This window comes from Nothobranchius furzeri, chromosome 10 (genome assembly GCF_043380555.1).
Source record: "Nothobranchius furzeri strain GRZ-AD chromosome 10, NfurGRZ-RIMD1, whole genome shotgun sequence".
Taxonomy (NCBI): domain Eukaryota; kingdom Metazoa; phylum Chordata; class Actinopteri; order Cyprinodontiformes; family Nothobranchiidae; genus Nothobranchius; species Nothobranchius furzeri.
In genome coordinates, this window is record NC_091750.1 from 37,528,481 (window position 1) to 37,556,106 (window position 27,626).

A 27,626-nucleotide genomic window follows, 5' to 3' on the forward strand; every position below is an offset into this window, starting at 1 on the left:
GACAAACAATCAGGATGTAAAACTTTGCGAGGTGGATTTTAGAAGGTGAAAGTGTAGCTGACTCATCGCTGCAGCTGCAAACCTCACGAGGAGCACAACGCGTCATTTCCTACGAACACAACATGAAACATCATCTACATACAGTAAGCATGATCCTGATGCGTGCCCGTGCTTTCTGCCCACACGGATGTCAGAGCTCTGCCACGCGCTGCAGGAAATAGACCGTTCCCTTCGGGAAACTCTGGATAAACCCGTCTTCAGGAACAGAAGCTGACCTTTTTACCCGCAGATCGTCTCCTGGTGGTTTCGGGGTAGAACAGAGCTTTTGTTTGTGGGCCGCAGCCTGACCTGCACCACCTCCACGTCCCTCCCAGCTGACGGCGTAATTAGCCGTTTGAGCTGATGAGCTGCGGTTTTCGTGCCGTTTGGTGTAACGAGCCTTCAGGGCTCCGAGCTGCTGCCCCTGCTTATGTCCAGTGTGTGAAATCAGTGGAAAACGGTAAAAATGCACAAAGATTCCTGCATCCAGATGTGGAGCATCCCGCTGCTTTCCTGTGAATAAACAGTGGGTTCTGATTACAGAACTGGATTTATGAGTCACCATTAGCTGCTGTAATCTGGTTTTAGTCTGCTCTAGACTGGAGTTTATTGGCAGATTAATGGTGTTGGGATTACAACCTATTGATCCTTTTCCCTTTGACTGGAAAACCTGCTGCTGCTGCCAGCCCTGATCATGGATTAAAACACAGTTTAAGGAGATTTCAGGTCATTTAGAACTTTTCTTGATGACTTGTTTGTTTTTGTGCCCTTCCTGCAGCCTGAGTGGTGCTTCTCCCTTTCTGGGTGACAACAAACAGGAGACGCTGGCCAACGTGTCGGCTGTGGATTACACGTTTGACGAGGAGTTCTTCAGCAGCACCAGCGTCCTGGCCAAAGACTTCATCGCTCGGCTCCTCGTCAAAGACCCAAAGTACGTCGCTGCTGGTGTCTTCTGATGGAGATCAAATCCCTGGAAGATCAGTGATTTAAAGAGATTATGAAAGATTACACGCTTTTGCCTTTTTGCCTCTTAGAGATTCAGATCCGTCAGAAATAACCTGAGATTCTATTTTTAGAGAGCTGATGTCTCCGACCCAACCTTTAGTTCTCAGATATGAACGAGCACACGCAGATGTTGGTATTAGGAAACTAAAAAGCAACTGATGTGGGTTTTCTGTTGCTGATACCGATGCAGATTTTCTGGGACGATTTTCCTCTGGATGTTTTCCACCTTTCTGAACGATGAAAGGTGACGCCAATAACAGCTGATGCGCAGCATTTCTGAACCTAACAAACACTTAACAACTAGCGATGGGTACCGAATTCGGTACTTTTTAAGGTACCGACCGAATTCCACAGTACCGACTGAGCACCGATTCACGTCATTTGAAACGGTGCCTCGTTTCGGTACCCGTCCTTCATAACGAGAACTTGCCTAGACAGCTGCGCATGCGCAAGAGCGTTATGTCGTCGGTCGCTGCAAGCGAGTTGTAAACAGAGCAGCATGGTAGAAAGAACGCACGCTAAAGCTTGGGTCCACTTCACTAAAGGTGATGGGTAACTGGGTGATGATGAAACCAGCGACAACGATCTAAGTGAGACATCCTCATCTTAATCTGCTCCGGTAGGTAAATAAAATGTTTAAGAAAACGTTAGCTTGATATGTTAGCTTCCGTTTCGCTAATGGTGCGTTCGCTTTCTCCTCGGAACTCCGGACTTCCGACTAGAAGAACATGAACGCGCTCTAAAGTTTGGCTTCACTTTACTAAATGTGACTGGTGATTGGGTGAAGATGAAACCAGCGACAGCGACCTAAGTGTGAGGCATCATCGTTTTAATCTGCTCCAGCAGCTAAATAAACTGTTTAAGATAACGTTAGCTTGATATGTTAGCTTCCATTGCCACCATTGTTATCAGCTAATGGTGCGTTCGCTTTCTCCTCGGAAATTCTAGCTTCCCAGTAGGAAAAATCAAATGAAAAAAGACGGCAAAAGGAATGAAGATACACAGTAAATTTAGTTCACAGTAAAGAAGTTTGCTTCAGTTTAATTATCAGCTTATAAAACTACAAGGACGATGTTAAAATACAAACAGTTGTATGTTATTTATCGTGAAATTTATCAAATATGGTTATAAATTGAAAAAAAAAAATTTAATAATAAAAGAGAATTAAAATATTAAACACTCAAAAGTATCGAAAATTGGTACCGTTAAGTACTGGTATCGATTCCTAGGTACCGGGAATTAGTACCGAATGGATTCAAATGTCAAAGGTACCCATCCCTATTAACAACCAACTGTTTTACCTTCAAACATTTAACCAAAGTTTATCAAGCAAATCAACAAACTGACCAAGTATTGAACATAAAACACAAATTTCAGTTGACAAAGATTTTTCTGAGCATTTATTAAACAGATGTTTTTCAGGAACGTATCATTTACATTTGAATAAAACCGGACAGCAGCTCACAGCTGCCCGCAGATTAAAACGACATTAAAACGGCTCGACCAAAGAGGCGTGTCAGCAGTTGCGATACATAAATAATGGTAAAAACTGGCCTGAAATATCAGTCTGTCCCTATTTTAGTGACAGTTTCTAAAGAAAATCACCTGTGCAGGTTTAAGTCTCATCATGTGACGACTAATGGAATTCTCTCCTCGTTAAAACGGGACTTTAGTTATTTTATTCCATCCGCTCGGCTTGCAGAGGATTTTTCAAACAACGTTCCAGACGAGGCCCTCTTGTTGCTTGGTAAAGTGTCCTTTGGCACCGCTTCCTAAAATTGTTCCGACTGTGTCTGTCGCTCGTTAGCGTTCCTCCGGCAACAGCTGAATGGCTGAAGCTGCACTTAGAGAGACGAACCGCCATCAGAACCTTTTGTTTTCTCCCTTTAGTTACTCGCTTTTACTTCAGAGTGATAAAGAGGGTTGGAAAGTGAAAATGTGTGTTGGTGATGGATTCAGGAAGCAGAGAGACACTTAAGGGTGAAGGAGACGCCTTAATCAATCAAGAAACCATCTTAATACACAGAAACTTCTTCAGGATCCAAATGTTTCACCAGGAGAGACGGCTCCTCTCAGCAGGAAGTAAACAAACTATTAATGTTTGTTAAAATACTCGTAAGACATCAGAACAGTACTGCCAGAGTAACCGTGGAGCATAAAAACTCTGGTGCACCTGTTTCAGGAACTAGAAGTGAGCCAGATCAGAGCTGAGCAGAACTCGGCAGGATTTAGTCTTACTTCCCGATATGTGGACGTCTCTCCTCTGATTGGCTAACAGCAACACAACTCTACCACGGACTCTGTTTGCTCTGCAACGTTGATGTTTTATCTCCACAAATAACACAAGCCTGGAGGAGTTCTGCTGTATGGTGGATTGCTAATGCTAACAGTTAGCTTCTACTAGCGGAGACGTTCTCTGCTGGACTAAACCAACAACAGCCTTCCCCGTCGTGAGTCCAGATGGGTGAGTCCATGAATATTAAGTGACATTAAGTGACATAGATCTGTCAGGATTTTCTAATCCTAGAGTTTCACCGTCTGTTTTCTATCAGAAGCTACTGCAGGAGATAGATGTAGGAGACTATTCTCACGTTCAGCCTGCATGAAACACTCAGAGGGACCCGTTAGAATCAGAGATAATCACTAAAAAGGGTTTTTCAGTGAGATGCCACTTTAAGATGCGGACCCTACTCATTCTAGCTGTTAGCTCATCAATCACAATAGGCCCTACCCCTTTTTAAACGCATTTCAGGCAAAGACAGCTTAAAAACACTCCCCTTTCAGGCTAACTTCCTACCATTTCTACATCCATTAACAGGTTAGTTCTGCTTCTATCAGACGAGGGGAAATAAAGACTTGGATGCTTGAGTTTAGGTTCATAAAAACTCTAATAATGTTTTATTGTGATGTTTTAGTAGCTCAAACATTCCACAGCTGGGAAGTTGCCTTATCCATTGTTATCCGGTGGAATAAAAACAGAAGTGCCATAAAAATATATTCAAACATCTTTTGATATTTAAAGTTGCTGCATGGCGGCGCAGTTGTTGACGCTGCTGTCTCGCAGCAAGAAGGTTGCAGGTTCGAAACTCGGCTGTGGCCTTTCTGCGTGGACTTGCACGTTCTCCCCATGCATGCGTGGGTTTCCTCCGGGTTCTCCGGTCTCCCCCACAGATCACAACACGCCCTGTCGGTTAACAACTGTACGTCGCTTTGGATGAAAGCGTCTGCCTCATAAGTAAACATAAAGGGAAAAATTCAAATATAAATGTACGCGTCTAGCCAAAGAGTGAACCCACTGGTTGGGATTCATGCAGCCATAAAACCGGAATGTTGCTCCTCGTTCAGCAGAGCAGCGCTGCCCTCCGTATCGGCCCTCTGGGCCAGAATTTACCAGCTCAGTGGCCTAGTGGTAGAGTGTCCGCCCTGGAACTGGAAGATCGGGGTTCGATTCCCGGTCAGGTCAATTAATCAGATTTATTTATAAAGCGCGTTTCAAACAAAGTGCTTTACAAAATGACCCCAGATTCCCATAACAGGATTAAATACATAAACAGACATATGCAAGCACACACACACACACGCATGCACACACACAAGTAAAATTTATATTTGGCTGAGTCCAGATGAGTCAAGTAAGGTAAGGCAAGGAAACGCCATCAGAGGAGCCGTCTGCCCCGGCAGCATCAGGTCTTCCACACCAAGTCAGGGCGCTCAGTGGAGGGGGAGCATAGACCCCCACCTATAGAGCGCCCAGGAAGCTACAGTCGACCACCGCTCCCGGGGCAGAGGGCCCCCACAGAGGAAACACTGGATTAAAATGAGTAAAAATGTTATAAAAGAGCTAATATAAGGGACAAAATTTAGAAAATAAGTAATCAATAAAATCATATAGACAGTAAAATAATAATATTAAATAATGAAAACAATGCTAAAATATAATCATATAAAACATGCAAAGCAAGCAATAAAATACAATCATGTAAAACGAGAAATAAAACTGTAGTAACTATTTAGATAAAAGCTAACCTAAATAGGTGGGTCTTGAGCCTGGACTTAAAAACATGAACGTTCTCTGCGGCAGGTCACACCAGAGACTCTAAAAATGGGACGTGACGCCTCCCTCCTTGTCGCTCAGCTTTAAGGGGTTGGACTGGGGGGTTAAACCACCAAATGGCTCCCGAGTGCAGCCACTGCTGCAGCTCACGGCTCCCCGTGGGGGTGGGCCAAGTACGGAGAACAAATGTCACACACACCAGTGTGTGTGACAACTATGGGACTTTGGATCGGTGCATTTTGTTTGACGCTGTGACAAAAGAAGCTGGTTTTTAACACAATAACTTTTACTTTGATGGTGCCAGGGAGTCCAATAATAGAATAGTTGGTGTGTAAATGATCACCGATGTCCTGGAAACTCCTTAAAACTACCGTGTGACAGCCGGATTAATCCGATCCGGGTTTATTGTAACTTAAACTTTTCGTGTCTTTGTCCCAGACGGAGAATGACGATCCAGGACACGCTGCAGCATCCCTGGATCAAGGTCGGGCTTTATCTGAAACACTCGTTATTCTGTCAGCTGTAAAGAATGTCTGTTGTTTCAGGAGTTCAGTTAATATTTCAAATGTTTTTGTTTCATTCTGTTTGTAAATCAGCCCAAAGACACCCAACAGGCTCTGAGCAGGAAGGAGTCGGCCGTCAACATGGAGAAGTTTAAGAAGTTTGCCGCTCGGAGGAAATGGAAGGTGACGACTTTCCTTTATGAAAAGCAGTTTGTTTACCGACAGAAACTCGGATGTGTGTGGATTTAGCTTCTGATTCCTGCTGACGTTTCATTTCACTTAGAAAAATGCTTCCAGATGTTTCTCCTGCTTTGTGAACTCACCGTTGGTCACTGACATTTATAGAGATTTTGAGTTAGATTGGCGTTTGGGTATCGCTCCTCAGAACCAGAATCGGTGCTTTTTTCCTAGATTTCATGGTTTCTGTTTCGGAATTAGAATTTTTCCGGCCTCCAACGTTTTTTGCAACAATGCTGCAAACGTAGACTCATCATCACCGTCCTCTCACAGGGGGGTGGGAGGTAATCCGCACCAGATCAGCTTCATAGTTCCCATCAAGGCTCGTGGCTGCTGATCCTATTTGGGCCTGGTTCTGTAATGAACACCTTCCTACTGGTTCTGATGTGGTTCTGGAGTCGACTCGCACTCTCAGGCTTAAGGAGCTGGATGGAAATGGAGCAGAAAATCGTCTCTGTGCTCACCCGTCTGGCTGCTGATGGCCTTACTAACCCGACCTGACGTGAACTTGATCTGCTCGTGCTTGAACCAACCAACGCTCCTCTCCTCTCCTCTGTTCTGTTCTGCAGCAATCCGTCCGACTCATCTCTTTATGTAACCGCCTGTCTCGCTCCTTCCTGTCCAGGAGCAACATAAGTGTGGCGCGCAGCGACGACACGCTGGTAAGACCCGCATCTCCGCTGCTTCATTTGCTTAAACATTCAGATGAAACAAAAAGTCATGTGAGCACAGGAAGGGCCGAGCCTTTCAGCAGCATCACGGCTCCGATCTTAATCCACATTCCTCCATTTCATTGTGTCTGCAGCCTGAAACACCATCAGGGTATTAGGTTACACCTGCTGCAGGTACCTCCATCCCTCTAGCTGTAGAGGCTACCTACTCTACAGGGCTGCAGTACTCCAGGGTTTAACAGGAAGTTGGACAGCTAACTGAGTTCCAGTTTCCTCTCGCTGATGTAATTTGGGCTCGTTAGGACCCTCAGCTGCAGCTCTGGGATTTCCATCCTGGTAATCTTCTCGAGGATCTCCAGCTGCTCGGTAACCGATCTGATCCTCATTTCCTGCTGCAGCTGACGGTTGGCTGAAGCTCCAGAGTTTCCAAAAGCAGGTTGAGCTTCAGGAATGTGACTCATGTGGCTGAACAACGAGCTGCAGCACTGTTTAATGAGTGAAGAGACAGAAAGGGAAGTTTAATCATTAACTAAACGGTGAGGCCAGGTGACTCAGGTGAGACATGCGGCGCCTCCTGTGGTCGACAGGTTGACCTACACGTGCTTGTCCGGTCAGGGTTAACTCGTAAGACTCTGCTCGGAGGAGGCAGCTGTAAGTGTTCAGCAGTTAAAAGGAAAATATTCATAATTAAACTGGAAGATTGTGCTTGTTGTTATAATTGTGGTAATACTTTACAATAAAGGTTAATTTATTAATATTACTTAGTGCATTATTAAGCATTAATAAACTATTTAGTAAAGTGTTAACAGTATAAACATTTTTTTTCTGTATAATTAAGCTTAATTAATTCAGAGCCCAGAGGGTCCAGACCAGGCCAGCTGTTTTAGACCCAAACTAAAGCTGTCAAAAGAAACTTTAAAAGCTTTTACAGAAGGATTACTTCATAAATTACCAGTGGTTCTGTCCAGGAGCTCCATGATAGACCAAGTCCAACACGAGGAGAATTCAGCCCCGTAATCCGGAACAGGTCGTCTGTTTCTGAAAGCAAGGCTGATTTAGAGATAAATGACTGCATCATCTGCATAGAAGGGCAGAATTTAGACTAATTGAGACGTTCAGTGTGAGATCATTAAAGTAGATGCTTAACAGCATTGGTCCAAGTACTAAACCTTGTGGAACGCATGTTCAGCTATAAAGTGAGCTAGAAATGAAAGCCTCTCTCTGCCTCCTGACAAGAGTTTTTATATCGGTCACCGTTTCAGATGTGGATTGTGTTTTCTGGTTTAGTTTTTTTTTTTTTTTTTAAAGCTAATTCTGATTTAAAACACAGTAAACAGCTGAAGTACTTTATATTCAGAGTCAGAAACAATGTTTTTATTAAAGGAAAACTTGTTTATTTTTGTTTTCGAGGCTCTCTGAGTAGCTTTCCTGATCTACTCCTCTTCATCTCGGTGAGGAAGACTTGATCAGATTTTTCTTGAAGCTGCAGAAGAAAATAACGCATCGGTGTGTGAGGAATGAAAGCGGGAATCTTTCCCTTGTAGGATGAGGAGGACTCCTTTGTGATGAAGGCCATCATCCACGCCATCAACGACGACAACGTTCCGGGTCTGCAGCATCTACTCGGATCGCTGAACAGTTACGACGTAAACCAGCCAAACAAGGTGAAGACTTCCTGTTTCATCTTTCTACTTCCTGTTAGTCGGGAACAATGGTTGCTTCAGCTTTTTAAGAGTTTTAGGTTTCAAACCTGCAAGACAACTAAAGGAAACTCCCAAAATCATCCAGTCACACAATAAAATGAATAAATCTGTTAAAATAAATAAAAAAGCTCATTTTTCTTTATTACAAAGGAAAATCCTCTCATTTTTAACGTCGCTGTGACTCAGAATCTGTTTTTAGATTTTAGCCAATCTGACGATTTAATGATCATTAGAATATTTAGAAACCAAAGTTTATGCTTTTCTTTTCCTGTAAATGTGACCTAAAGGATGAATAATTATTTTTTTCTGTCCCGAGAGTCTCGATGAGGTCATGAACACCTGTACCTGTGTTTCTGCAGCATGGGACGCCTCCGCTGCTGATCGCTGCCGGCTGCGGAAACGTTCAGATCATCGAGGTGCTGATGAGAAAAGGAGCTGACATCCAGGCTAACGACAAGGTGAGAGCTGGTTGTGGGTCCGAATCCCTGCCGGGGAGTTTGTTAAACTCAAGGTTTTTATTCTGATCTTTGTGTTCGGGTGAAATCACTTCCTGTCGGTTCCTTATCAGCTCCTAAAACCGGCCGGCAGCATTTTAATGGTTGTGTAGATGGCCGTTTGAACAACCTCAGTTTGGAGAAACAGAGATTTGTTCAGATGGAGTCGATAAAAAGGATTTCTGCCGCCTTAAGACAAGAATAATCTAAAAAGACGAATCTTCTAAACTTTACTCATGCATTGCACATGAAATCATTACCTACATTCAGGCTCCGCCCACATTACTCCAGATATTAAAAATGATTTTTGGTGAGATGAACTTTTGGGGACTGTATCTTTAGTTAAAACGTTTTTGTTATCCGAGTTTTTATTTTACTTCTGAAGTTAGGAACTCAAAGCAAGGATAGAGAACGTTGGTAAAGTGAACGCAGATTAGAATTATTCTAGAACGTTTCGTAAAAGGCCTCGTGGTGGCTAGCCCTACAGGCTAGCCTCTCTATTCTCCGTTTCTCTAAGCTAGGGGTGCCCAATGCTGGTCATCGAGGGCCGGTATCCAGCATGTTTTAGTTTTAATTCTGCTTCAACACACCTGATTTCAATCAGCAGGTGATTAACATGCTTCTACAGCGCCTGATGAGCTGCGGCACAGGTGATTCAACCAGTTAATCAAGTGTGTTGGAGCAGAAAAACCACAAAACCTGCTGGATACCGGCCCTCCAGGACCAGGATTGGGCACCCCTGCTCTAAGCTGAGGCTGGGCGTTTATATGGTTTCCACCTCAGGAGATCTGAGCCGTCCCTTTAAGAAACAGCTGAGCTGTGGAGATAACTGACGTGTAAATGAACGCACCGCGTTAACGGTAACCACAGCAACGCTAACGACCCACAGCGAGCTCGTTGGGGATGAAAGTCGGGGATAAAAGCTGCAATGCTGTGTGTGAACTTTCAGACTGGAGCCAACGCCGTCTACCACGCCGCACGCCACGGTCACGTGGACACCCTCAGATTCCTGCACGACAACAGATGTCCTCTGGACGTCCAAGATAAGGTGAGTCACACATTCACGCTCAGGTTTCACACACACCTGAGCAGAAGACAAAGCCAGCGTGTTCTTTTGATTTTTTATCAGCTTATGTGCTGTTGCTATGGAAACGGTTCTTGCAGAGAAAGATTCGATGATGGAGCGTGCCTCAGCGTTTTTATTGAGTCCGAGCTGCTGTCTGCTACGAAAAGACCTCCTTCCCATCCCCTTAAGGGTTCTCGTTTACGGTCAGCCGAGGAGTCTCAGAGTTTTCTTGCAACCACACGGAGGAGAGCCGAGGAGCTGATTTGGTTTTAGGCTCATTAGTTGATTAAATAGATTTATGAGGGACTTTTACCTCCTGATGCATCCATTAGGTTTTATTTTAAGTGTCTCCAGTTGTTTTCTTCAGACTCCTCTCTCCAACAAGCTGCTCCTCTTCCCAGCAGGCGGATCGATTTCTGAAGACTTCCAAACACGAGGAGTAAAATCCTAACGTCTTGTTTAAGAATAAAGTTTCTGAATAAACTTCGCGTTTTTATTCTCTTGCTGAAGCTGTTTTTTTTACCTGCAAAGCCAGCAGAACCTGTTCTTCTAACTGGTTGTGGTTCTCCTCCAGTGTGGGGAAACGGCTCTGCATGTGGCAGCTCGCTATGGCAACGTGGATGTGGTGAGCTACCTGTGCAGCATTCGGTCCAACCCGAACCTCACGGACCTGGTCGGTTCCCGTTCTCCTCTTACAGAAGAATAACAGCAAGACACGTTAGATCCAGATGTTTTTTGTGTGTTTGTGTCTCCAGGAAAAGGAGACCCCGCTGCACTGTGCAGCTTGGCATGGCTACTCTGCTGTGGCCCGAGCACTCTGCCAGGCGGGATGCCTTGTAGATGCTAAGAACCGGGATGGCGAGACTCCGCTCCTGACTGCGTCTGCTCGTGGCTTCGTGGACATTGTGGAGTGTCTGGTGGAACACCAGGCAGATCTAGAAGCTAGAGACAAGGTGGTCGCTCTGGAAATGTTGTTTTTGTGGAAACAGGACATGCAGACGTGCCATTTTATCTCATTTCTGTAGCATCTGCAGCCTGGATGACCTTCTGGGGTCCTCTGGAGGCTGTGCTGGAGCTCCATTACAGTCAGAACTCTGGATCAGCTATATCAGACACATTTCAGAGGTTTTGGGTCATAACCCTGTTAAAGCGTTCGGTTGTTCCTCGCGTCATTTGTAACAACTACAGACTGAGTTTCCACACAACAGCTGGTAGTTCAGATTATTGGCGTGAATGTGATGTAAAGAACTAGAGATGCACCAAAAGCAGCAGGATGGGTTCAATACAACATGAATACTTTAGTCATCATAGTGAATAAATACAGTAAACCATCAACAAGTCTGACAGGTCACACAAACTCAAGGGCAGAAATGAGCAGAATTGAAGTCTGATTGACCTCTGACCTGTCAGTAACGTTTTGGTGCGTTTGCATCTCAGGACGACCACACGGCGCTCCATCTGGCCGTACGGAGGTGTCAGGTGGAGGTCGTCCGCTGCCTCATCAGACATCACTGCCACCTGGACCAACAGGATCGCCATGGCAACACGCCGCTGCACATCGCATGTAACGATGGGAACCTGCCCATCGTCATGGCGATATGCGACGCCAAGGCTAGCCTGGATCTGCCCAATAAGGTGAGGTGCTCCTGTGTTCTGGAATAAAAACATAAAAAACTTTATGATTTCTGCTCTGAACGTCCTCCGGGAAGAGTCGTTCCTGACCCTCAGAGTTCAGCCCGATCCAGCAGAACCGAGTCAGCAAAAACAAACAGATAATTCTGCTGTAGAGCTCCTTAGGGAATATGCACAGCTTACATATATAATACATGTAAGTACAGAGAAAATAAGATGATAGGAAACCAGAAACAAGAAGAGGTCCTAAAGCAGAGCCCTGTGGTATTCCTAATGCTGGTTTCTCCTGGTTTAGCTGAACTGCTCCTTTAACATCAGATTCCTACTAAACTCTTTCTCTTCCTGCTGCTGATTTAAATGTGTTCAGCTGCGGAACGGCGTCTCCCAGAACCGGTCGTGTGAATCCGGATTGAGCGGTTCTGCCAGATACGCGGTGATTTATCACTCCCTGCCGAGTCCGTGTCTGGATTGGTCTCCTCTGTCGGGGCAACGCCGGGCAGAAAAACACAAATGGATTTAAAATAAGTTCACGGGAGAACAGAATAAGAGTTTTTTTTTTTATTAAACTACAGGAAACGGCAGGTTTTATTGGGATTTGCTTTACAGGAATGGAAGGTAAAACGCTGAGTCACTATTTCAGTGGTACCACATAGGTGCCTCACTCTGACATTTTTGGAACAGCTTGTTCATGTCTTGGTTCTGTTGGATTCTGTTTTCCCAGTACGGCAGAACTGCGATCCACCTGGCCGCTAACAACGGGAACCTGGAGGTTGTCCGCCATCTCTGCCTGTCCGGAGCAAACATCGACGCCGTTACAAACGTGAGGAGACTTCTGGTCCTTCTGGGTGTCTGATGATCAGAACCAAGTTTGTTTCCTGTCTGTCTGCTAAGCTAATGCTCAAATTAATATTCGAATAAACATCTGCAAACAATTCAAGATGGCTGCAAAAGCTACTCATCGTTAGCAAACGCAAACGCGTGTCCGTCAGCTTCACAGATATGAGCTAAGGTGTGAGGAGTTGGTAGCCGAGAGTCGATCCGTTTACACGGAACAAACATGAAATAATGACTTGAGAGTTTGAGATGTTGTTTGTTCCTTTGTTATTTATTAGAACATTTACTTTCAGAAGAAGCTGTTGACATTTCACGTCCAAATGGAAACCATCTTCCCGTTTGTTTAAACGATGACTCAACGAGGGCTATTCATTTTCCGCTTGAGCTGTGACGAGTCTGAGAGCAGAAATGAATTGTTGTCTCAACCGTTCGGAAGCGGGTCCCTGAGGCGGATCTTCCTGCTCTTTGCTGATTCTGTGGATTGAGTTTGGGTCGTGTTTAAGCTTGGTTTATGCTTGACGCGTCCGCGAGGTTCGCACGGCTCCACGCGGCGAAATTACATCATTTTAACAACCTCGCCCCTCCACCGCGCCTTCGCACGGCCCAGAATTTCCGCACCGCGCACCTAGGAAATTTTCTGACCACGCGGACGGTTGGACGTGGAAAAACATGGCGGATTGGCAAGAACTAGTATGGCAGAGGTTCGCAAATACAGACATTTGTATGATTCAGCTCTCAGAAATCACCGTGAACAACATGTTGTTAATAATTCTTGGAGAGAAATAGCTCGCACTGTCGGAAAAGACGAGGACGCTGTAAAAAATGCTGGAATGCCATGTTGTAAACAACAGTAATTTCTACTTCTACTATGGTTTAGTGTTGGATGCACGCCGTAGAGCTCCATGCTGCCCCCTACAGTTTGGGAGAATATTGGCTCGCCGCAGAGACGAGCCGCATGAACCATAAACGCTGCGAGTTGTGAAGCGCGTTCCATCCGCGAGCCGCATCACCAAGCGGAAAGTAAATGCGTCAAGCATAAATCAAGCAGCCTTGTTTGACGACGTCTGCAGCCGATCCCGTCGATGTGCAGATGAGTTCACGCTACGGAGGTCTGAGCTGTTTCCTGCAGCTCTATGTAACAATTCTAAACCTTAAAGTGACAGATGCACCCACAAATTCAAGTTTCAATTCAAGTTTATTTATATAGCACCAAATCACGACAAGAGTCGTCTCAAGGCACTTCACATAATAAAAATTCCAATTCAGGTCAGTTCATTAAGCCAATCAGAAATAATGTTTCCTATATAAGGAACCCAGCAAATTGCATCAAGTCACTGACTAGTGTCAGTGACTATACAGCAATCCTCATACTAAGCAAGCATGCAGCGACAGTGGAGAGGAAAACTCCCTTTTAACAGGAAGAAACCTCCAGAGAATCCTGGCTCAGTATAAGCAGCCATCCTCCACGACTCACTGGGGTTCGAGAAGACAGAGCAGACACACACGCACAAAGACAAGTAATGTGTCTATAGTTATATTAATGGAAGGTAAAACGCTGAGTCACTATTTCAGTGCTACCACATAGGTGCCTCACTCTGACATTTTTGGAACAGCTTGTTCATGTCTTGGTCTGCCAACACTTGGCATCACTGGCTGTTCTTTAATGGGGTCCATTAGTCCATACAGACTAATATTAGAGGATTTACGGTAACTGTCACATGTCTACGTCTTCGGTCCAGAAACTAGATTTGTTATTTATATTTTTAATCATATGTTGTTTCTGGAAAAAAAAATGGGAATCAAGCAAGAATGGTATCTGCAGCTTTGAGCTGATCAAGAATTGGGAATCAGTATCGGCCCTCAAAACCAGAATCGGTGCATCTAGTAAAGATCGGTACCAAAACCAATAAAAACAGAAACAATTGGCCCTATTTTCTGTCTACGAAGCTCCGTTTCCCTCGTGTTGCTGCTGAGGTTGCTACCTCTGTTCTCCTGCAATTAATATTAAATGGAAGCTGATGGGAAATTCATGTTTAATCTAGAAAGTGCATTTAGGATGTATAATTCACCGTTGGAGGCCCATGTCGTGTTGAGATGCAGCTGAAGGACATCGACTCGTTTTTCCAATCAGGTCCTTAAAAAAACCCAGATGTGGTTGTTTTTATCTCACCCGCTGCGGCGTGGACGATCTAAGATTCAGCATCACGCCAGCAGCCGTTCATCTGTCGAGCATCACTAGTGTTAATCGTGACACTCGGCCATCTGCACACCTGCTTCTGGTTCACCTCATTTCAAACGACTGCACCGGATGAGAGGAGAAACGTGAAAACTAAAACAGGAATAAGCTTTTCACTCGTCTTTCATTCCGAAGCCCTGAACTCTGGACGCCGCCGGCTCAGGCAGACGTTCTCCCCGAGACGAGTCTTTATTCACTGGGAGTTCGTCCTCATCAGCAGCACCAGACGTTTGTGATAACTGAGCATCGTAAACGTCCTGCAGCTTCTCCTCTGGCAGGGCCGTCACGCGCCCTTTGTGGTAGAGATGCGTGAAAAAGCTTCCTCCACCCTCATCTGGAGCGCGTTTGGATAAGGAGACCAGACGGCTCTGGATCCGATTTGCTGTTTGGTCGTTTGTTAAATTCAAACTTTACAGCCGTTTCTTTCTGTATAAAGTGATAAGCTAAGCTAACATTTACATTAGCAGCCCTGATAGAATATTTCTGTAATAAAAAACTATGCAAGTACAGAAGTTAGTGATGCACGGACGGACTCCGCTGACATCACCAAGTTTCAAACTGGATTTCCTGAATTTTTTTAGGCTCAACTTTAACATTAAAATATGACTAGTTCTGAAGTTTCAGAGTAAAGTAAAATAGAAATCAGAGCGACTGAGCAGAATGAACTCGTTTAAAGTAAAAAAACATTTAGTTTTAGCTGCATGTGATAACCTCTATGTGCTAATTAACACGACAACGTTATCAAGATTATTAAAGGAGAAATGTGACATCATTTAGATTAAAGGAAAAGTCTGACTACTTCTACTTTTGTGTCTTCCAGGATGGAAAAACAGCAGAAGATCTGGCTTTAGCCGATCATCACGAACTCATCGTAGCTCTGCTGGGAAAACTGAAGAAGGTGGGAAAGAAACACACCTGGAATAACTTTTGTTATTGATCCTAATTAGAAGAAGGAGAAGAAGAAAAAAGTATCATTTCTATAGCGCCTCTCAAGATAAAAATCACGAGGCGCTTCAAGAGATAAAAGAGATTATTAGATTTAGGAGGAGGAGTATGGTGGTGATGACGAAGATGGTGTTGATGGGAGTGATGATGATGATAATGATAAAGGTGGTGATGATGATGGTAATGATGATGATGAAGATGATGGTGGTGATGATAGTAGTGATGATGATGATGATGATGACGAAGATGGTGGTGGTGATGATGATGAAGATGGTGGTGGTGATGATGGTAGTGATGATGATGATGATGAAGATGGTGGTGATGATGATGATGAAGATGGCGGTGATGATAGTAGTGATGATGATGATGATGATGATGATGAAGATGGTGGTGGTGATGATGATGAAGATGGTGGTGGTGATGATGATGATGATGATGAAGATGGTGGTGATGATGGTAGTGATGATGAAGATGGTGGTGGTGATGGTAGTGATGATGATGATGATGATGATGAAGATGGTGGTGATGATGATGAAGATGATGAAGATGAAGATGGTGGTGATGATGATGATGATGAAGATGGTGGTGTGATGATGAGGAAGATGGTGGTGATGATGGTAGTGATGATGATGATGATGAAGATGGTGGTGATGATGATGATGATGATGAAGATGGCGGTGATGATAGTAGTGATGATGATGATGATGATGATGAAGATGGTGGTGGTGATGATGATGAAGATGGTGGTGGTGATGATGATGATGATGATGAAGATGGTGGTGATGATGGTAGTGATGATGAAGATGGTGGTGGTGATGGTAGTGATGATGATGATGATGATGATGAAGATGGTGGTGATGATGATGAAGATGAAGATGGTGGTGATGATGATGATGATGAAGATGGTGGTGTGATGATGAGGAAGATGGTGGTGATGATGGTAGTGATGATGATGATGATGATGAAGATGGCGGTGATGATAGTAGTGATGATGATGATGAAGATGATGGTGGTGGTGATGATGAAGATGGTGGTGGTGATGATGATGAAGATGGCGGTGATGATAGTAGTGATGATGATGATGATGATGAAGATGATGGTGGTGATGATGATGAAGATGGTGGTGGTGATGATGATGAAGATGGTGGGGATGATGGTAGTGATGATGATGATGATGAAGATGGTGGTGATGATGGTAGTGATGATGAAGATGGTAGTGGTGGTGGTGGTGATGATGATGATGGTGGTGGTGAGGAAGATGATGATGATGATGATGATGGTGGTGGTGATGAAGATGGTGGTGATGACGTAGATGGTGTTGATGGGAGTGATGATGATGATAATGATGAAGATGGTGATGGTGGTGATGATGATGATGATAATGATGAAGATGTAGAGGATGATGATGGTGAGGATGCTGATGGTGGTGATGATGGTAGTGATGATGATGATGATGATGGTGAGGACGATGGTAGTGATGATGATGAAGATGGTGAGGAAGATGGTCATGATGATGGTGAAAACGATGATGATGAGGAGGATGTTGATGGTGGAAATGATGGTAGTGATGGTGATGATGATGATGAAGATGGTGGTAATGATGATGATGATGAAGATGGTGGTAATGATTATGATGATGAAGATGGTGAGGAAGATGGTAATGATGATGGTGAAGACGATGATGGTGAGGATGCTGAAGATGGTGTTAATGATGATGATGATGAAGATGGTGGTGATGATGATGATGAAGATGGTGATGATGATGATGAAGATGGTGGTAATGATGATGATGAAGATGGTGATGATGATGACGATGGTGATGAAGATGGTGGTGGTGATGATGATGAAGATGGTGATGAAGATGGTGGTGGTGATGATGATGAAGATGGTGATGAAGATGGTGGTGATGATGAAGATGGTGGTGATGATGATGGTGGTGATGATGATGATGATGGTGGTGGTGATGAAGATGGTGGTGATGATGATGAAGATGGTGGTGATGATGGTGGTGATGAAGATGGTGGTGATGATGATGATGATGGTGGTGGTGATGATGATGATGGTGAGGAAGATGATGATGATGGTGGTGATGATGAAGATGGTGGTGATGATGAAGATGGTGGTGATGATGAAGATGGTGGTGATGATGGTGATGGTGATGATGAAGATGGTGGTGATGATGATGATGATGGTGGTGGTGATGATGATGATGGTGAGGAAGATGATGATGATGGTGGTGATGATGAAGATGGTGGTGATGATGAAGATGATGATGATGAAGATGAAGGCAGGTTTCACACTTACACTGATTTTGTGTGCCAAGCCGTTGAGCCAACAACAGGAAGTGTGAGATTTTAACGATCTGCCAAAGTGAGGCTTGGTGATGACGTTAGTGCTTTTGGAGCAGATGGATGAAAATCACTTCACAGCTTTTTATCTTCATGCAAAAGTTTCAATCCACTCGCCTCTTGGTGTTTACCGGACCCGCAGGATGAGGATTAGGAATATTCCTCTGTTCTCCTCGTGGGTTCACTTCCTGCAGCAGCATCCTTTAAAGTCCACAACTGAAAAAAAATCTAATTCTGTCTTTTTTAAATTATTTCTATTCATAATTATAAGTAAATCAATAATAATAAAGTACTTATTGTAATTTTTATTGTAAAATCCATCATGCAGCGTTCAGCCCAGTGTTCCCAGTATGACCATCCACCAAAACCGGCTCAGAACATAAACGTGAAGCTAGCTGTGACTGACTCGCCTCCTGGTCTGGTTTTTATTTTAGAAACCTGCTGAGAGTCGGAGCAGAGCGTGAAGACGTGAAAGCAGAAGCTGTGAAAACAGTCATCCTCTGCATATGTCGGCTAATTTAAGCCTGCGTGGCACACGAGACCCGATCCGACAGAAACAACCGTTTCTCAGCATCAGCAGCAAAAAAACCCAACCTAAATCACGTCGACTTCAACGTGAAATCATCTGAAAACAAGCTGCTGCCGTTTGAATCACAATGACTGGGATTACAGGGATGATTTGTTGAAGGCAGCGGCGTAACCTGAGTGGGAGTGTGGAGTGCTCCCACCTCCCACTCAGACACTTCCTGATGGATGACTCATCCTCTGGGTGGTTGAAGGACCTCCTCACGTGTTCTCATCATGGCTCCAGCATGCATGTCCTTTAATCCTCTTCTGTGGTTTTCTCTGGGTTCAGGACAACCACAAGCTGAGCTTCATCCAGCAGCTCCGACCCACTCCGACCATCCAGCCCCGGATCAAACTGAAGCTGTTCGGACACTCGGGAGCCGGGAAGAGCACGCTGCTGGAGTCTCTGAAATGTGGCATCCTGCGCAGCTTCTTCAGGAGGAGGAGGTCACGTATGACCAACGCAACCCGCCACCCCAACTCCCCCGTCAACTCCAAACCGGCCGGTAGGAACGAGGGGGGCGGGAAGTCCGTCGGATTCAGGAAGTGAATCTGGCAAATGAACAAAAACTTCATTTATTGTTGAATCATCACTCAGATTATTAGTAGATAACTTTGTTTTGAGTTTAAGCAAGAGCGTTAAATAGGATCCTTGTGGCTGCGCGATACGACGATAATCTCACACCCCGGTGCCGCCATTCACCACAAAACCACGGTTCCTGTGAATTCTAACTCCCAAATCCCCTCACAGACTTTTTCATTTGAATTATGTCGTTAAAAGTGAACGTTTTAAGTCAGATGTGAGTGTTTGTTTCTTTATTTTGGGTCAGCTTCAGTTCGAGTGACCCCGGCTTTCCACGGGAGCCGTCAGCAGCACGTTACTGCAGCAGCACGTCATAGCTGCTGATAGGAACCGCTGTGGTCAACAGAACCTTTTCCACTGGAGCCGTCGGCAGCCGGCAGCAGTGCGAGTCGGCCGCGTCTCAGGAGCAGCATGTCGCGGCCTTTACGCGCCGGTTCTATTTCCTACGCGCGACGCCTCTGAAACGGGTCAAGTTCGACATTTTTGGGGAAGGAAAGACAGGAAATCAGACGCGGAAATGGAGAGAAGCTCCCGAGATTTTCAGAATAAAGAACGTACTGCCTTCCGGTCGCTTTACTTTTAAAAAGGTTACTAACTGTGCGGCCCCGTGAGAAGTTATCACCTAGCTAGCGGTCTCTTTTGTTTTTCAGGTCCGTATTGGCGATTATAAAACGGACAGAACATAAAAACACAAATATTTTGGAGCCATGTTGTAGTTTTCTCCTGCTTGTTGTTGTGTTTACTGACGAAGTCACTCGTGTGACTTCGTGCTCGGTCGGTGACAGCTGCTCCCCTGCTGATTCGCGTCTCGTGGGAAGGGCCAAGCAGCAGCTTACGCGAGCAAGACGTGCTGCTGCAGTAACGTGCTGCTGACGGCTCACGTGGAAACCCGGGGTAAGAATGAAGAAATAAAAGTGGCCCTCGCCACCAGGGGGCAGCAGCACTGGCTATGGCAGGTTTCTGATGGAGGTGCTGATCCTGATGCTCCACCTGGGTGATCTAGGGTCAGGAGTACGAGGGGTTAATAAACTCACATCTGTCTTCTGCAGATGTTTCAACATCTGGAGGAAGTTAGCTAGCGTGAGGCTAACGCTAGCTCGCCTCCTCTCCTCTCCGTGTTCAGGTTCTAGATTCTCTGCTGTAAACATTTAAACGGTAAATGGGCTGCATTAGTACAGCACCATCTTAGGGTTCTACAGCCCCCCAAGGCGCTTCACAACACAGTCATTCATTCACCCATTCACAACCTGGTGGTGATGAGCTGCGATGAAGCCACAGCTGCCCTGGGGCGCACTGACAGAGGCGCCCCGACCACCACCACCAGCAGGCAAGGCGGGTTAAGTGTCTTGCTCAAGGGCACAACGGCAGCATTCTCTTCTGGTTTAGAGGTAGAATTGACTTTACCTGCAGCACACCTCTCCTCCTCAGCCCACCCTACCTAACTAACCCACCCCGGTGACATCGCTCCTACCTACTGAAGTCATGAAAATCATCCAGATGGTAACCAAGACCCGGTTTTTAGATTCCAGCCCGTTGCTCCTCGGTGTGTTTGGGCTTCCTGTTCCTGCTGGGGTTCCGTGTGTCTGCACCCGTATGACGGGAAAGTTCCCTAAACGCTCCGAAGTTTTATTCCATCGTCTGATTTAAAACATTTAGGAAGTTAAATTCATGTTTCTGCTGTTTTTGTCAGATTTAAACTTCTGCTTTTGATTGAAATGCTCCTGAGAAAGGCTCCAAACACACACACACACACACACACACACACACACCCTGGTGAAACGAGTGCAGAACCAGAAGGTGTCTGCTGTTGCTTAGTGGAGGTCGGTTCTGTTTGTTCTGTGAAGCAGAACCCTCCCCTCCTCCCTCCCCTATGTGTTCTGATCCATTAACCTCCCAGACGGGCGTGATGGTCCATCAGATAACGGGTCAGGTTACGGTCCGTTCCATCTTCTGTCGGACCTGAAGCTGACACAGAGCTGTTTTGAGTCGAAGTCGGATCTGCGGCCGAACCTGACCTGTTTGTTAGTTTAATGTCAATTTTCCCATTTGTTGTTTTCGTTTGTTGGATGGTTCTGGTTCTGATGAGTCCAAGACTCTCTCTCTCCAGCTGTGATGTAACAGTTAGTGTCTTGGCCAAAGTTTGCTGCTTGTTTTCCTCAAGTTCTTTTGTATCTCAAACACACACACACACACACACACACACACACACACACACACACACACACACACAGAGTTTTTATTAACATGTTTTTGTTTTTTGTCTTCGTCTCACATAGAAACAAGAAAATTTGAACCAAAACAAATAAAAGTGCAGCAGCTTGTGTCAAGGCGTGGTTCTGCAGAGCCAAGAGGAATGTATTTATGGTACAATGGCTCCCCCTGGTGGTGGACGCTAAAACTGCTCTTGTGAAAACCCTCAGATAAAATTCACTAAAATACTAAAATTAAAACCCAACAAAAAATTAAATCAAGACAAAAATGACTAATTAAACAAAAGTTTATTTTAAAAGGAATTTTAGTAAAATCAGGTTTAGATCAGAAAATCTTCTGATTATTTTTTAAAGGAGTTAGGGTTAGGGTTCAAGTCCGGGAGCATCAGACTGGTTCTCCTCCAGGTCTAGATCTGGTCTCCGGTCCTGCTGCTAGGTTCTTGTCTGAGGACTCGGCTCTCATGTGGGATCTGCTGTCGGCTGCAGAGTTCTGGACCAGCTGGAGAACATTGAGGGTTTTTGTTATGAGGTGGCTAAAGTGAGTTAAAAAGTTTAAATGAGGAGAATAACAGCATGAAGAAAACGTCTGAAGTTCAGTTTTAGACCGATAAAAGCAGTTTGGACCCGGTGGTTCTGAGTGAGCTCCATCTACCAGAACCATCTCAGCTCAGATAAAATCGCTGACGTGCAGCTTTTTACTCTACTTAGTTATCTACTGATGGAACAGCCCCTCAGGTGCAGCAGGATGAAGTGATTATAGGAGACAGAAGTTAGCGAGGAACTTCTCCTCCGGAGGGATTGACGTCTGCATGTCTAACCAGTACGAGACGTCGGGTGTTTGCCAATGTCAAGGCGCCTTGCCTTGCGAGGCGATGCCTTACGAGGCCAGGCGCCTTGCTTACGAGGACGCGGTCCTTCCTTGGTCGAAGAAAACGGTTTAAATGGAACAGACTTGCATCACGTGACCGCGGCTTCCACAGCGGTCACGTAACGTCACGTGACACGGCCATATCGTTATATTTTATACGTATTAGTTTCAATATAAATATAACGAGCCTTTTACTTTTTACATTGTGTAAATGTTTATTAAATTAAAAATATAAGTGAGTTACTACCCGCTAGCCACCGAAGCTGCAACTACTAAGCTACTAACCAACCAAAGATTACTTCTTTGGATCTAAAAAAAAAGCATTTTAAATTAGCTGCTAGCGGAGAACACACGCCTCGGTAGAACATGAACATTGGAACACGTCTTGGCGGCTCCCGATGACGTATCTCCTAGGCAACCGGGGCGGGGCCAAGACATACAGGCAAGGTTCCTTGGCTGTGAGAAACACCCATAAAATACGAGCAGCAGCATGTTTCCCATCGACATAACTATACTGGACATCTCCTTTCCATAGACTCCAATATCACGTTTTTGAGGCCAAATGGGAGGTGGCCACCACCGCCATTTTGACCGTGTCACAGGTTCCGTCAAGCGCAGACAATTCCACAAAAGGGAAGAGAGGAGGAGCTGAGGGTGGGGCTGTAAGGCTGGGATCAACTGACGACACCCGGTCGAACTAGCTACAAGCTAACCTGAAGCTAACCCAAAGCTAATGCGGAGGTGGGAGCTAAGCTAACGGAGGTAGCAACCTAGCTACAACCGGAGTTAACTGTGCACAACACCAGAGCTTCTGAGTCAGAGATACGCCGGGCTGACCGCTGGGTAAAACTGGGTGGAACACAGAGGTCTCCGAGAGCTCCACAAGCCGGCAGCCGCACAGCAGACAAGCGCCGCTGCGATCTGAGATGCGCAGAGCTGCTGCTGGGGAGAACCGGGTGGAAAGGTTTCCATCCCAGAGCTCCACAAGCCGGCAGCCCACGCAGCAGACAGAAGCCGCGAAGCCAGGGGAGAACGGGTGGAAAACATCGGTCTCCCGAGAGCTCCACAAGCCGATAGTGGGAACCCAGCTCCACCAACATGTTATATTTCAACCCATTTTCTAAAGTGCAGCATTATGTTAAATGCACTGGGTTTTACCCTATTACATTTAAATTTCATGGTTAAACAGTACATGTTAAAATCTAAGCTCAGCTCGGCAGTGACCTAAAATACATAAATATAATTTTACTTACCGAAAAAAATGAAGTGGAGACTCCTTGGACGCTCTATTAGTGCAATTAATGCCACAGCAAGTCATTTTGTCCAACAATTGCACAAAAAATATCCAAAACAGAATACACACACACAGAGACTCAAAATCCCGGAACAGTTTCCAGGCCAGACCGAGGCTCTACTGAGGCCTTTCCACGGAGCTAGCTCTGTGGTCACGTGGGTCTGATGCTCATTAATTATACAGAATTTTAGGCTTTTAATACACTTAAACAGAAGAGTGAGAAAAAAATTCACCCTCCTCAGAGTTGTCATGAGTGTAAACTAGATCATTTAAACCAAAAACATGTTTTGGTACCAGGCTGTAAACATGTTTATTTCTGCTGTGAAATTGGTATTTTTAACATGGGAGTCAATGGGGATTTGCTCGCTTCTGACACCAGCCCCTAGTGGATGAGGGTGGAACTGCAATTTATTTCATTTCCGGGTTTGACTCAATTTTAGAGCTGCATTGTGGGGGCTTGATGTTTCCACACGGTCTCACAGTCATCCCTGGAAGAAGTTGTGAACTACATAACCCGGCCTCCTTTTGGTGAAGGCAGCAGTCCTGCAGGAACTGTTTCCCCCGAAAGCATCCAGCTCCGAGGAGACGATGGCCGTCTCCCGTTTCTAACAGCGCAGCTGGAAAAACCTGAGCGGGTTTCCCTCTGAAGGCAGCAGAACGCTTCTGCAGACTCTGAATCAGACAGAGGAGCAAAGCTCTAACTTACGGGTGCAGACGACGAGTTGTTTGGTGGATCTGGGCCTCCGCCATTCCTCGCCTCGGGCAGCTGTGGCGACAATGGCATCACCGAGGTGCGAAGGTGTGAGTGGATGAATGACGCGCTGTAGTGTAGTGTTGGGGTTAGTGAGTCATTCATCATCACCCAGAGTGCACCTGGCTCGTCGTGGTTTGTTTCGTGCAAACATGAGAACTTGTGGCCAGACTGAGTGGACTAACGTCTGCTGTGGTTTCTGTCTGAAGTCTCGGTCAGCATCTCCAACCTGTACCCGGGCTGTGAGAACGTCAGCGTCCGCAGTCGCAGCATGATGTTCGAGCCCAGCCTCACCAAAGGGGTCCTGGAGGTCTTCTCCCCGGTCCACAGCGCCCTGTCCGCCGCTGACGAGCAGACCACCAAGGCCGTCGATATCCAGCACGCCAGCATCCACGGTGAGTCTGCAGACCCGCCCAGACTCACTCCCATTTAAACGTGTCCTGACCCGGTTCTGGTTCCTCTCTCTGAAGGTGTGGGCGACTTCAGCGTCTGGGAGTTTTCAGGAAACCAGGTCTACCACTGCACCTACGACTATTTTGCAGCCAACGACGCGACAGCGATCCACCTGGTTCTGTTCAGCCTGGAGGAACCGTACGAGACCCAACTGGGCCACATCACGTACTGGCTGAACCTGCTGAAGGCCCTGACGCTGCCCCAGGACCACATCGGTGAGCCTCCGTCCTGCTGCGGGTCTACGGGCTGACTCTAAAATCCAAATCTGATTCAGTCTCTCTGTTCAGTTTTTGGAGGTCGGATCCAGCAGCCTCTTCCGGTGGTTCTGGTAGCGACCCACGCGGACCTCGCCAACATCCCCAGAACTTTCTCTGGAGAGTTCAGCTACGACAAGGAGCGGTCGCTGCTGAAGGAAGTCAGGACCAGGTCCGTGAGTTTTCTGTTCACCGTGTCTGCTTCCGGCCGACGCATCAGTGTGTTTGTTCTGCAGCTGCAGGTAGACGTTCTAGATCCAGAGCGGTGGCGTAAAGCGGTAAACAGAAGCCCGCTGGTGCTGCAGGTTCTGCTCCGGTCAGCGACTCGACCCAGAGCTGCCGCTGACTCCGAGGGTAAAGCTCCTCCCAACATTCAGATTCTGATCAGAAACGTTTTTGATCCCAGGTTTGGGAACGACCTCCAGGTCAGCGACAAACTGTTTGTGATGGACACCGGCGCCTCCAGCTCCAGAGACGTGAAGCTGCTGAGGAGCCACCTGCAGGAGCTCCGCTCTGGCATCATCTCTGTGAGTTCTGCTGCTCTTCCTCACTAACCTGCCTCAGATTAAGTTTCACCCCAGATTGAATTATAGACATTCTTCTAACGGACGATGATGATGTCATCGTTCTCTGTGGTTTCAGAGCTGCGCTCCGATGACGCAGCTCTCGGAGCGCCTGCTGGCCGCCCTGCCAGCGTGGAGGAAGCTGAGCGGACCGAACCAGCTGACGTCGTGGCAGCAGTTCGTCAGCGACGTGCAGGAGCACATTAACCCGCTGGTCAGTCAGGACCACCTCCGCACTCTGGCCCTCCAGCTCCACAGCATGGGGGAGGTGAGCTGTTCGGCTGTTCGGCGGACCTCCACCAGGGGGCGCTACTGCTTCAAGAGAAACCAGCAGATCCTTTCTAATCCGTTCCCCTCCTGTCTCCCCCACCCCAGATCAACATAATGCAGAGTGAGACCGTCCAGGACGTTGTCCTGCTGGAGCCCCGTTGGCTCTGCTCCACCATCCTGGGGAAGCTGCTGTCGGTGGAGACCCCTAAAGCCATCCACCACTACAGGGGGCGCTACAGGGTGGAGGAGATCCAGGCTCTGGCGCCAGAGAGCGACGTGGAGGAGCTGCTGCAGATCCTGGATGCCATGGACGTTTGCGCTCGTGACGCCACCAACCCTTCCATGGTGGACGTGCCCGCTCTCATCAAGACGAACGGCCTGCACCGCTCCTGGACGGAGGAAGAGGAGGAGGAGTCTCTGATCTACGGGGGGGTCCGACTCGTCCCCGCGGAGCACCTCACCGCCTTCCCCTGTGGCCTGTTCCACAAGCTGCAGGTGAACCTGTGTCGCTGGAGCCACCAGCAGAAGCCGGAGGAGGACGGTGGAGAGGACTCGGACGGAGACATCCACCTGTGGGCCAACGGAGCCAAAGTGAGCCAGGCGGAGGTGGAGGCCATGATCCTGCTGGTGAACCACGGGCAGGGCGTGGAGATTCAGGTACGTGGACACGAAACGGAGCGGGCCAAGTGCTACACCCTGCTGGACACCATCTGCAGCATCACGGAGAACCTGCTGTCCTCCACGTTGCCCGGACTGCTCACGGCGCGCTACTACCTGAGTCCTCAGCAGCTCCGCGAGCACCACGCCCCCATCATGATCTACCAACCCAAGGACTTCTTCAGAGCGCAGGTCCAGCGGGAGACCTCGCTCACCAACACCATGGGAGGCTACCGGGAGAGCTTTAGCAGCATCCTGGCCTTCGGCTGCGCCGAGGTCTACCAGCAAGGCGTTCTGGGTAGAAACGTCCACATATCAGACGTTCCCCTGTTGGCCCGCAGGAAGCTGAGCCGAATGCTGGACCCGCCCGACGCCATGGGGAAGGACTGGTGCCTGCTGGCCATGAACCTGGGCCTCACCGACCTGGTGGCCAAACACAGCAACGGGACCCCGGACTCCGACTCCCAGAAGGCCGAGCTGCAGCCCAGCCCGACCGCGGCGCTGCTGCAGGAGTGGAGCAGGCAGCCCGGCAGCACCGTCGGCGTTCTGATGACGAAGCTGAGAGAGCTCGGCCGCCGAGACGCGGCGGACTTCCTGCTCAAGGCCTCCCCCGTCTTCCGGGTCAATATGGAAGCTGTGGGCGGGGCCTCTAACAGTTACCCCCCCACCTGCAACGGCGGCACGTCGTACAACTCCATCAGCTCCGTCATCTCCCGCTGACGCTCCGCTCCACCATCAGAACCGGGTCTGTTTGGGTTCCGCTCTCCTGGACAGAACAGGAACCCTGAGTTTTTATTCTGCTGCTACTTAATGTTCCACCAGAACCAGAAGTTCAGGAGGAGCTAGAACCTCCACCTGAGCCTGAGGGTCAGAACCACGGCGGCCATGTTGTTTGGACCTCTCCGTGTGGGTTTCTGATCCTGCCGAGGTGCCTTTGGGCCGTCTGCCTCCCTAAAAGCACAAACAGAAGTTCCTTCAAACATCAGGAGAACCTCTTTGGCCTTTTTGACCCGACAGGAAAATCATTTTAAACTAAAACTCGGTTTTTCTCAGAACCAGAATCTCCCGTCAGTCGATGCAAAGATCAAATAAAAATAATTCACCTTGTTTACGGGTTCCAACGTTTTCTTCTAAATGAATTTTTATCTGACCTGAAATGACTTCTGCTGCTGTGATCCGGTTCTGCGACGTGTTTTAGTCCCACTGAGAAGGAACGGAACCCGGTTCTGCTCCAGAACCCGACCCGACTGGTTCTGGGTTTACTATTATGCTAACCGATGGTTCTGGTCGTGTTTTCATGGAGTAAATATAAAAACAGAGAAGTGTTATTGAATGTGCGCTATGCACAATGGCGGTCCTTCACAATAAGAGTCTCAACTGCCTCTAATC

The 27,626-nt window shown here is 46.9% G+C and overlaps 1 protein-coding gene across 1 annotated transcript in view; it reads left to right on the forward strand.

Annotated features, from left to right (window-relative positions):
- The window catches only part of dapk1 (death-associated protein kinase 1), a 66,114-nt gene extending 38,932 nt beyond the window's left edge, over positions 1–27,182 (forward strand). The window contains exons 8-26 of the mRNA XM_015960301.3: positions 818–970; positions 5,537–5,582; positions 5,695–5,784; positions 6,408–6,500; positions 8,054–8,173; positions 8,572–8,670; positions 9,656–9,754; positions 10,347–10,445; positions 10,528–10,725; positions 11,210–11,407; positions 12,126–12,224; positions 15,295–15,372; positions 18,624–18,840; positions 24,250–24,435; positions 24,511–24,708; positions 24,781–24,919; positions 25,154–25,274; positions 25,390–25,578; positions 25,686–27,182. Coding sequence (XP_015815787.3) covers positions 818–970; positions 5,537–5,582; positions 5,695–5,784; positions 6,408–6,500; positions 8,054–8,173; positions 8,572–8,670; positions 9,656–9,754; positions 10,347–10,445; positions 10,528–10,725; positions 11,210–11,407; positions 12,126–12,224; positions 15,295–15,372; positions 18,624–18,840; positions 24,250–24,435; positions 24,511–24,708; positions 24,781–24,919; positions 25,154–25,274; positions 25,390–25,578; positions 25,686–26,957 — 3,694 coding nt within the window. The 3' untranslated portion in view covers positions 26,958–27,182. The remainder of the gene's footprint in view (positions 1–817; positions 971–5,536; positions 5,583–5,694; positions 5,785–6,407; positions 6,501–8,053; positions 8,174–8,571; positions 8,671–9,655; positions 9,755–10,346; positions 10,446–10,527; positions 10,726–11,209; positions 11,408–12,125; positions 12,225–15,294; positions 15,373–18,623; positions 18,841–24,249; positions 24,436–24,510; positions 24,709–24,780; positions 24,920–25,153; positions 25,275–25,389; positions 25,579–25,685) is intronic.
- The last annotated feature ends 444 nt before the right edge of the window (positions 27,183–27,626 follow it).